This window comes from Cololabis saira, chromosome 12 (genome assembly GCF_033807715.1).
Source record: "Cololabis saira isolate AMF1-May2022 chromosome 12, fColSai1.1, whole genome shotgun sequence".
Lineage (NCBI taxonomy): Eukaryota > Metazoa > Chordata > Actinopteri > Beloniformes > Belonidae > Cololabis > Cololabis saira.
In genome coordinates, this window is record NC_084598.1 from 31,940,071 (window position 1) to 31,951,224 (window position 11,154).

Sequence of the window (11,154 nt, forward strand, 5' to 3'; positions counted from 1 at the left end):
TAATGAGGAAATATCCTTTATTAATAGAGTTTCTAAATGTTATTTAAAATGTTCTCATAAACATTCAGCAAAACATGAAAGTCTAAACTTCTCACATACAGTAGTAATGCACCTTCAAGGTATAAATCAAATGAACACATAAACTTAAATGTCATAATTAGGTATAAAACATCAGAAAAGGATTTTGTTTTGAGTTGGAATGATAAGAAACAGACCCAGTAATCACACTTGAACTGTTTACAATAACACTGTGAATTTGGTTTAGCGGTAACAAGACAACCTTGGAGAACATACAGTATGATGCACAAAAGCAAAGATTTTACATCCATTTGGACTTTTTTATTATTTGGTCCAACAGTTAGACATTAATATATTCTATTAGAAACAATCAATAATCTACATTAAAGAGTTAATCAAATATTAGTCTTAAGTAGATCCATAAGCAGTCTTTTTTTATTTGACTGCAACCTGGTTAAGCTCAACTTGTAGTGTACGTAAAAAACCTCCCACAAAAATGCAATAATGCTGCTTATAATTAATTCCAGGCAGCTCATCTGTAAACTGCACCAGATTTACATCATGTCCATCCACAGGTGAAACCAAGGTAATGCAGCTCTGACACTCTCAACCAATACTGCCCGACTGTATACAGCGACGGATTAAAATGTGCTTTTCTGTTCTGTTCAGTCTTCCCAACATGTTCCCGAATGATACCATATTTTCTATGGATCTTTTACATTTAATATGACTAATCCCAGCTGTGCAGCACACATGCTTCAGTGTGCGATAGACATTTTAGCATTTTGGTGATATTTTCTTCCCTCAAAGATGAGGATTTGTACATATTGTACTGGTTTTTGCATTGCTACAAACAAACAGCAGGTGGCGACATTGGTAAGGAATCAGACGCGACTCTCCACGGTGAAGCTACTCGCGTGTGTCTCCTATCCAGAGTAGTAGTTGGTGGGGACAAATGGCATCTTGCTGACGGTGGCCGGCACTGCCTTCTTCCTGACTTCAACATGGATGGCGGTTCCATTCTTGGCGAACTTTGCATCCACGTAACCCATGGCAACGTTCTTTTTGAGGCAGGGAGACGGGCACCCGCTGGTAACTTCACCTGTACAAAACAACAAAGACGTTTTTTTTCCACCTCCTCATGCTGTCACGTCTGATAAAAGTCTCAGAAAATGTTCAAAGATGGGTTAGGATCTATGAAAGAAATTAAAATCTACGAATACAATTAAATGGGGCAATTTTTAATTGGGTTTGATATTTTAAAAAGGACAAATATGGAGGTAGACATGTTTGACTTTGTTAACTTTATCACAGACAATGAAGATGTCTGGTTTCTTTTCTTTCACTGGTGTTAGCCTGTGGAATGACCTACCAAACTCTGTCCGATCCGCACGGTCTGTAACTACTTTTAAGAGCAAGCTAAATATATATATATATATATATATATATATATATATATATATATATATATATATATATATATTCTAGCACTAGCGTGACAGCACCTGTGTCGAACTGGACTCACAGCAGTCTGACCAGCACTTATCCAGCTGTACCCTCCTATGTAATTTCTTGCTTGTGTTGTTCTCTCAGATGTAAGTAGCTTTGGATAAAAGCTTTGCTAAATGACTGCAGTAGTAGCAGTAGTAGTAGTACTAGTAGTAGCCCCCACAAAGGTTCCCCCGTCTCCAGCTCCAGCCTGTTTACTTTCTTACCTATAACTTTTCCATCGGGGCCGAGGATGGGTGTGTGCTGTCTGACCGGGGGGCCGGTGGACACCAGGCCGACTCTCTTTCTGGCCGTCTTGGCTTTGATCTGAGGTATGATGATGTCAGCACCAGGGAAATCTTTGGTCTGACGCCTGCGCTTTCCTGCGATGGTCAGAACAAGCTGGCATGAAGTTCAAAGTTAAACAGAAACTACGTCCATGATGTGTTGACAGCCTCACCTATCGTCCAGAGGAGGGAGGCCTCCACAGGCGTGGTGGTCTCATCTATGTCGTTGCCGTAGAGACAAAGCCCCGCCTCCAGCCGAAGACTGTCCCTGGATCCCAGACCGGCGAGCTTTACCTCAGCGTTGGTCAGCAGCTTCTCCGTCAGCTCGACCACTCTGGACCGAGGAATGGATATCTGGCAAACACAGACAGAGAATTAGCTTGATACTCCTGGAACCTGCATGTTTTACTCTGTTGTAACAAGAGGACCCGTCAGTGGTTTTCATGTGATGAGTGGTGGGTGTAAAAGCAACATTACGAGGGGCTTTTTAATGGTCTTTTAAGGTGTTACTTTAAAACGTGGCTGGTTCATCTGGTCAGCCATTCCCTAAAGCCGGGCATACACTGTGTGATTGTCGACTCGTTTTGAACCGATTTTCCAGTCGTGCAACTATTTTTTGGATCGGGCCGGATTTCAACCCAATCGTTGGTCGTGCCTCGTGCAGTATACGTGGGGTAACAACGAGAGATTAACACCTCACGACGAGCTCCCGATCACGAATCGTGCGCTCGCAAGAAAATCAAACGTGTTTGAAATCCTGGTCGCTCCTCGTGAAGGAATCGCACAGTTGAAGCAGCTACGACCCGATTGGCCTCATCCTTTCGCAGAGAGCACGCGCAATCTCTGATGTCACGTCAAAAACTATTATTTGTACTTTAAAGTGTTGCAAATTCACATTACAAATCATGTTTTAATAGCAGAAAAAAAGACCGCATTTCCCACGTCTGCCCAGCCAATTCCTTGTCCAATCACGACGTTGTCTAATCTTTTTTCATTTATCACCACACAGAATGCCACAAATTGCTAAAGCCTGATTTATGGTTCCGCGTTACACCAACGCAGAGCCTACGCCGCCGATTTAACGAAGAATCATAATTCAGGCTTAAGGCAGCGTGTTTGTTTTTGCTGAGCATCTTTGGTGTCTCCCACTTCGGGGTTCCTCCTCTTCCACTTCTTTTTGACGTTGCAGTTCCAGTACACAGAAGTCCGACGTGAGGATTATGAATGTATAGTGTGAGCAGACGGGTCGCATCAGAGCATCGGGACATACAGTGTGAGACCATTACTCGTGGGGTGTGAACTTTTGAACTCAGCGATCTAGTCGTGCAGTTTGAGATGGGGCTGAATTAAACGATTTAAAATATCGCACAGTGTATGCCCAGCTTTCGATATTAGTCTGGTTCCTCTGGGTTCAACTTGAGTTGAGTTTCCAGGGAGCAGTACCAACAGATGAAGAGGAAACTGCTGCTGGATGTCATTGGATAACCAAAAAACAAACCTTAGAAATGAAGGATGTGACGTAGGCAAAGCGACAACCAGACTATTATCACCAAAAGACACGGTGTGTAGTGGAGTAGGAATGACTGATGTTGGTTTTGCAGTAAAAACTCGTTGATTCAAGTCGTTATTAGCAATTCTGCAGCCACTTTGGTTGCTTTGAATATTGGTTCTTGTATTTGTCATCACTTAAAGCTGTTGTGATTGTTTTGGTAAAGTTTGTACCAGTGGAAACAGCTTTCTCAGTGATCAGGCCTGGCTAGACTTCTGTGTATTCACCATAAATATAGAAATATGTTTAAATCATTTAGCAGATTTGTTATGTTTTATGTGATTTTAACTCCTACAACAGCAACCAGTCAGAAACTAGGACTATTTGAAGATATGTAAAAAAAAATAAATTATATTCTATAAGACTCAAACTGTAGACATAATCAAGCTCACAATGTTTTGAAAAGGCCTGAAAGAGAAACATTTAAAAGCACTGTGCAAATACAAGCGCTGCATTTGAGGTTATCACCCTACTGCAAAATACATTGCAGCCAATCAGACACCTCCTCCATTGTCCTGCATGATGAATAATCACTGCCTGCATTTATCAGCACCGAAGACACCATTAATCCTGAACAAACCCTCCATGTGCAGCCTGCATGTCCCTCCTGCAGCCACAGCAGAAGCACAAACACCAGCACTGCTGTGTGTTTCCCCCACAGGATACACCGTGGGTCGACTGTGGACCCCAAAGTTGAGGAAGGATTTTAGATCCACAATCTTCAGATAGTAAAATGTCTGGGTATTGTGTATATCTCTGTAAATAATGAACTGTTGGATCCTTGCGAATGCACAGCTGGAGGTGGAATGAAGACGGATCTCCAGAAGAGATGTGCAATGGCAATTTTCTTTCTTTCTCCAATTTCCAATTTTCTTAAAAGGTTGCATCTGCCGTTACCAGTTGTGGCTGATTAAGATCTACTTTCTTAGAACAATAACCAAACTGACACTATTAGTTTCAGAACTTTGAGCATGCTCATAGCTTTAGTGTTGGATTAGGTTGACTCAAATGTGTTCCTTGTTGTTGCTCCACGGATGAGAACTCCATGAGAAACTCTCCCCCGAAAAATAAATGAATTAATTAATTAAATTTGAAAAAAAAAACTGTCAAGGCTGTGCATTTGTTACGTGCACATCTTACAGTGTGTAAGATGTGCACGTCCAACATGGCGTTTGATATCAAGTTAAAACATGAGAGTGAGAGAAGCTTCAAGCGGTGATGCTTTTTTTTTTTTTTTTGTTCGTCTCAGCGCTGCTGAAAAGTCAGTTGGTAGCGGCGAGCAGCTATGAATTGACAGAGTTCCTGGTTGATCTGGTCGTTCCTTATCGCCCGCCTAGATCCCTTTTTAATTCTCTCCTCAGCCGCCAGGTTTATGAACATCTGCACCTCAGAGTTGGATCATGAAACAGACTTTTGCGCTGCCATTGCCTGTCGAATAAAATGAACAAGAAGCCGCGAGCCGCTCTCGCGCTGATTTCCGCCTCCTGACGGCCCCGCCCCCCGACCAATCAGTGGCGTGTAGTGTGATGACATCAGATGCAGGGCAGACTCAGCCGCTTAGAACCTCGGCAGAGTAGTTACAGAAAAAGCATCTACTCAACCCGCCTCGACCCCTAGTGGAAGTGCAAAAGCGAGGCGAGGCGAGTCAGGCTGAGTTAGTACTAGTGTAAAAGTGTCATGTGTACTGTGGCTGAGGAACAGAGACGCTCACCTCCACCCCGTCCTCACCGGTGTATCCACAGCGTGTGACCCGGCAGTGAGGAACACCGAAGACGGTGGCCAGCGCAGAGCTCATGAAGGTGAGTTTGCTGAGGTCATCCTTCAGACCTTCCTGAAGAACCCGAGACATGGTCGGACCTGACGAAACACAAACCAACTGAATAACGACATCATCCACAACATAAAATAAACACAAGAAGTCACATTTTTTAGCCTACAAGAGGCGGAGATGATCCGGTACCGTGAGACTCGAGACCATAACAAAATGAATCCAGTTATGGGAAGAAGACAGACAAGGAAAGAAAATGGATATTTTACCTTGCAGAGCAATGAGCGCTTCATCAAGAAACTCTAGATCCACATCATGACCTGCAGCTTTGAACTCCGCTAGTTTGGCCTGAACAGAAACACACATCAGAGACCTTCCCGCTGCTTCCAGGTCTTCCTAATCACATTCCTCCGGTTTACCTTCATATGAGTCGAGTCCTTGTCTGCACAGCCCGCGTTGGAGACAACGTAAAGGTAACCCTGGTCAGTCCTTGTCACTATGAGGTCATCCATGATCCCTCCTTTCTCGTTGGTGAAGAGGGTCAACGTGCCCTGTGATGAGGAAGAGGAAGAAAGGGATGAGAGCCCGAGGGCTGGAAGGGATACACAGAAATAGACGGCGAGCACGCCGTCCAGAGGATGAGAAAAATAAATGATAAACACACTGAATGCTGGTGTTACTTTAGCCAAGTGAGTGGTGTTTTATCAGAAATGTTTAGCAGCATTTATTGTTGCACAAAGTTGTCACTGCAGATAGTGGCAGCAAGAGACCTCAGCTTTGTCAGTCACGGATAATAATTGTTTAAACATTTCCCTCAGTGAGTAAAAGCAACTTTTTTCAGCTTTTCCCTTTACAGATCGCCACGGGGGATCGTCGTGTTCCCCGTACTGATTGGACGCAGGTTTTACGTTGGGTGCTGTAGTGACTCCATCATTGAGAGGCTAAGTGAGGGAGCATGGTACTGCTGACTCGCTACACAAACGATAAGACATTTCCGTGTTATTCAACCGTGTCCGCATTTATTCTCCTCCAACGCCGAAAAAACAGTCAAAAGCAAGGCAAGGCAAGATATTCACTCTCTGTCCGTATATATTCAAGCGGTCAACAAAAAATTACACTCTCCCTTCTCACCAGCTCTCCATGCAGCCGCCGCGGTGAACAGGTGAATATATGCCCATTCATTCAATTACTCAGATAACTACGCCTTGACCACACCCCCCTGTGACATGCATGATAGGTGTCAAACTGACAGCTGATGCCAACATAAACATAAATATTTAGCACATGGCACCTACAGGTGCTCTTCCCGACACATCCCTCCCGTTTATCCGGGTTTGGGACCTGCCCTGCGGCAGCACTGGGTGTGACCCCCCCCTCTGTCGTGGGGCTTTCGTTTTGTAATGGGGGCAACGTGGGGTTCAGTGTCCTATCCAAGGACACCTTTGGCTTCATTTCATTTTTTTTTCTTCATTTTTTTCATTTATTTTTATTTGTTATAGAGGGACATTGTACATTAATGAACATTAAAAACATATATAAATGCACCCAATTGTAGCCAAAAGGCTAATTTCCATTGGCAGTCCCCCTGTCAGAAGGAACACAAGCCGTAGTAGTAAAGGCAAAAAAATTACAGTAAAAACAAAGACATGTCATAGTTACAATATTTAGAAAGCAACATTACACATAACTCCTCCTCCCCTCCCACACACACTATCCGATCCACTAGCAGTGACACGCTCTCATTCCCCCTCAGCAACACAGGAGTGTATATACACCCCCCAACCAAACAAGGCCAGTATTCATATCAACAAACAATACATTTCACACCAGCCACAAGCATATAGACCCTGCACTACAGGTAAATCAGGGACTAGTGTTGACAAATTTGGCTGTCGATTAGCCATTTCTTAAAACTTTTTTTAAATGAGCTGTATGAGATGGACTCTCCTATGTTTTGAGGGATTGTATTCCACTCATTTGCTGCCCTGTAGGTAAAAACTGATTGACCAAATACTGTTTTCCTAAATGGGATCTCACAATCACCTCTAGCAGCCCCTCTGGTGACACTTGTTGCGGGTGATCTAAACTTCATAAGGCTACAGAGCGGTGGCGGAGCTAACCTGTGACGGATTTTGTACATGAGGCAGCAGTTTTTGAAAGTTACAAGATTGTTCCAGCTCAGAAACCTATATTTATTGAGAATTGTGCAATGATGGAAGGATCTTGATTTTTTATCCAGGATTTTGAGAGCTTGTTTGTATAGGGATATTATGAGAGAAAACATGAACATTGTTGCAGCTTCTGTAGTCATATGATTTCTGAGGTGCCTTCTGAGAGGGCTCAATAATTAAAAAGGTACCCCCTTTTTTTTCCCTTTTTTAAAAGCATTTGTTTAATTGGTAGGAAAACCAGATGATACTTTAAGCCACATTTATGCATACTTCTAGACAACTCAGAAGGATTCACAAACTTTAAGGACTGCTGTAATGTACTATGTAGGTTTACAGATATATTTTGAACGGATGCAATAGAGTAAGTATGGGGGCATCCAGCAGTTGTAGATCATCTGGGGGATTTCTTGCCACAATCACACAACCTACCTGGTTGTCCTTGAGCTCAGCAATGTCTGCAACCACCAGAGACTCCATGAACGTCACTCTGTCCTTGCCGTGGACTTTGGTCTGACACAGAAAAACACAAAGGACACAGTTAAACACGCCGGCAGCATGTGAACGCATTTACAGTGCAGTGAATGCAGGGTACACAAGCTTACAGCTCACCTGCAGCATGTGGCTGACATCAAAGATGGAGCAGTGCTCTCTGGTGTGCATGTGCGAGGCGATGTGGCTGTCTTTGTACTGGACCGGCATGCTCCACCCTGCAAAGTCCACCATCTTCCCCCCCTGGGCCCGGTGGAAGTCAAAGAGTGGAGTCTTCATCAGGTCAGCCTGGAGGACAGAAAACATGAGGCTGAGGTTGGAGAAAAAATAAAAACCCACTTGGAGTACAGGACACACAGCTGCGAGTAAATACAGAGAATTTTGATTTCATGTGGTTTTGTTTCTTACATGTCACTGAAACTGGTACAACAGATTTTTCTTTATGTGATCACCAAAATATTGTACCGCATTCCACACAAAAGTAACATTCATTTGCAAACGAAACGTTCATGGAAGTGTTTTCTGAATCACGCCGACAAACAGAAAAATCACTGACTGCACTGTGATAAAGACACAACTCTGTCTGGAGCTTTTTCTCTGTTCTTTTTAACCTCCAGTTGCAACCTTTGAACCAGCTGGGGAGAGAGGACTTATCAGCGCGTGGAGAGCAGCGCACGCTGATAGTACTGAAGAGTCAGTCACTCGTGGTTTTAATAAAATCACCCTGCAGCTCGGTGAAGTGAAGCAGGCCGACGGAGGCAGAGCGTCAGTCCGCTGGCACAGATGGACATTATGTCTGCTTGAACTGACTGCTGCTGCGACGCACTCATGTGTTACTATCAAAATACAGCAACACTGACGGTTGGATTCATCCTGAGCTTCTCTGGAGGGAAGTAAACGTATACATGTGATTTAAAAAATGCAATTAAAGTAATACGGAACAAGTAAGCTGGGTCAAGCCAGCTCAGGTTGGTCTGCACACATCACTTTCGGCACCCAGATGTAGGCCAGTGTGCTTGGATCATTTTCTTTTTTTTTTATTTAATAATGCTTTTATTGAAAAAGAACATGAGACAATTCTAGCCGCTGAATTACAATTTGCATTTTTCTTGTTAAAACATATACATACCGGTATATGGATATGTACATATAGTACACCAAAAATATACATACATAGTATGTACATACATACACACACATGAAAACTTCAAATAAAAAGCAAATAGAATAGGAAATAATACAGTTAAATTGTGAAAAATGAACAACACTCAGTTGGGCAGTACCTCTAAATTTGTAAAATAAGAAATAAAGGGTTGCCATTTGTGAAAATACATGGTGTCTTTAAGCCACCGGGAAATGGGAGAATATTTGGATCCTCTGGCTCTTCCTTTTTAGCTAAAACATTTGGTGATGCTGCTTTTAGCCACTATGCTCCAAAACTGTGGAACAGCCTGCCGGAGGATCTGAGAGGAGCTGGAAATGTGGACATTTTTAAACGTAGACTAAAAACTCATCTCTTTGGTCTGGCTTTTATGTAGCATCAAATTTTATAGTTTTATTCTCTTTAACATTTTTTAGAGGTATTTGTTTTATTTATTTATATATTCCTTGTAATGTTTTTATTATTATTATATTTTATTGTTGTGGACTGATTCTTTTTTTGCCTTAATTCTTGAACTTTTATTATCATTTCATTTGAATTAACTATGTATGTCAGTGTGCATTGGTCTCCCAGTTTTTATTTTTTATTTTTGTTTTTATTGTGCTTATTTTTCAGTCAAAATGTTAAGCACTTTGTATTTCATGTACCTGGATGAAAGGTACTATACAAATAAAACTAGATTGATTGATTGATTGATTGATTGATTGATTGATTGATTGATTGATTGATTTTCAATGAGTCTTGCATGACTTTTACTTGGGCTTGACCTCTGGTCTGAGGGATGAGGGCCATCATGGGGACAAAGTTTGGTAGTTTGGCCGCCAAACTACATTGGCTGACTGGGAAATTTCACATAGGACTGTAGGGAAAAACTGCCACAATGCTTAGTTAATGATCTACTATTAAAGATGAATAACATGTGCCTAAAACGTAAAGCTGACTGCCAAGCTGAATCAAAGATGAGGTGGAGAAAGTAAAATGAAAGTGTTGTTTTCCCAGCTTACAGTAATGAACAAGAACTCCTCATTCTAAAGTCAGATGACTGTCATTAATCTGCTTCCAGGGCAGTTTGACAGCATTTTGAGCGGATTGGTCACCATGCAGCTCCTACCTCTCCGCTGGCAGCCCGTGTCTGCTCCCTCCTCCCGGGGACCCGCTGCAAACCTCCCCGGGGAGCCGCAGGTCCGAGTCCCGGGACCCGGACCCTCGTCAAGCACCGAGACCACATCACCGTCCAGCCGACACACACACACTTAGGTTATTCCTCACGGAGAGTCACTTCCGCTCTGCTCCCAAACTCTTTTCAAGTCCACACTGTGGAAATCCTGCTTCACATGGGGCGCAATGAATTAATGAAGGAGCAAGGGCTTGTGGGAAATGTAGTTGGTAAGTCCTTCGGCGCATCATACTGTTTGATTTGATTTGATTTATTTTGTGCATGTAAAAAAACAACAATTCAAGAGGAGCGAAGAAAACAAAACAAGAAAACAAATAATTTCATACTTTAACACTTGATATCTTAATTTACATGTGCAAAAAGGAGTAGGAAGAAGTGTAAACTTATGTTATCCTACCCCCATTCACTAATGATTATCATTTAACCCGTATTTATAAAAAACTCACACTGCTAAATAACAGTATTATTCTTATTATTATATACTGTAATTATACTCACACACATACCTATACATACATACATACATACACATAGTTGAATATTTCTATATATTTGTACACACATGCCCATATAAATATTTATATAAATATACTTATTTACACTATACTGTCTCTATTAACTGCATCTGCTCTATATCTATGTACGTATATATCTACTTACACACATATTCACACATACACACACACACACACACACACACACACACACACATATATATATATATATATACATATATATATATATATATATATATATATATATATATATATATATATATATATATATATATATATATATATATATATATATATATATATATATATATATATACACATGCATACATACACATATTATTAGCTGTTCTCCGGAGGACATGTTACAACAGGGCCAGTGATGCCTAAGAATCTTATAAAGCCATGTTACTTATTGGTAAATGCAAACCACAGTCAAGACAAATAGTGACGCAATAATTATTTGGATTATAGTTAATATCTTGGCCCCGTAAACAACTGATTCGTTTTGTGTCACACATTAGATGAACATG

The 11,154-nt window shown here is 41.6% G+C and overlaps 1 protein-coding gene across 1 annotated transcript; it reads right to left on the reverse strand.

Annotated features, from left to right (window-relative positions):
* On the reverse strand, positions 1–10,262 carry amt (aminomethyltransferase). The gene is made up of 9 exons (XM_061736610.1): positions 10,044–10,262; positions 7,891–8,058; positions 7,711–7,791; positions 5,530–5,661; positions 5,380–5,458; positions 5,054–5,199; positions 1,967–2,147; positions 1,734–1,889; positions 1–1,120 (listed from the first exon to the last, which is right to left on the reverse strand). The coding sequence occupies exons 1-9, from the start codon at positions 10,158–10,160 to the stop codon at positions 945–947; spliced, it is 1,236 nt and encodes a 411-aa protein (XP_061592594.1). The 5' UTR covers positions 10,161–10,262; the 3' UTR covers positions 1–944.
* Positions 10,263–11,154: the final 892 nt, after the last annotated feature.

What these genes read in the sequence shown, in the direction of transcription:
- amt (XM_061736610.1), bottom strand. Translation starts at nt 10,160, where the DNA reads ATGTGGTCTCGGTGCTTGACGAGGGTCCGGGTCCCGGGACTCGGACCT. An exon ending in CACGGGCTGCCAGCGGAGAG is followed by an intron (nt 8,059 to 10,043) that starts GTAGGAGCTGCA and finishes TCTGTCCTCCAG; the next exon opens with GCTGACCTGATGAAGACTCC. An exon ending in CTCCCTCCTCTGGACGATAG is followed by an intron (nt 1,890 to 1,966) that starts GTGAGGCTGTCA and finishes TGACCATCGCAG; the next exon opens with GAAAGCGCAGGCGTCAGACC.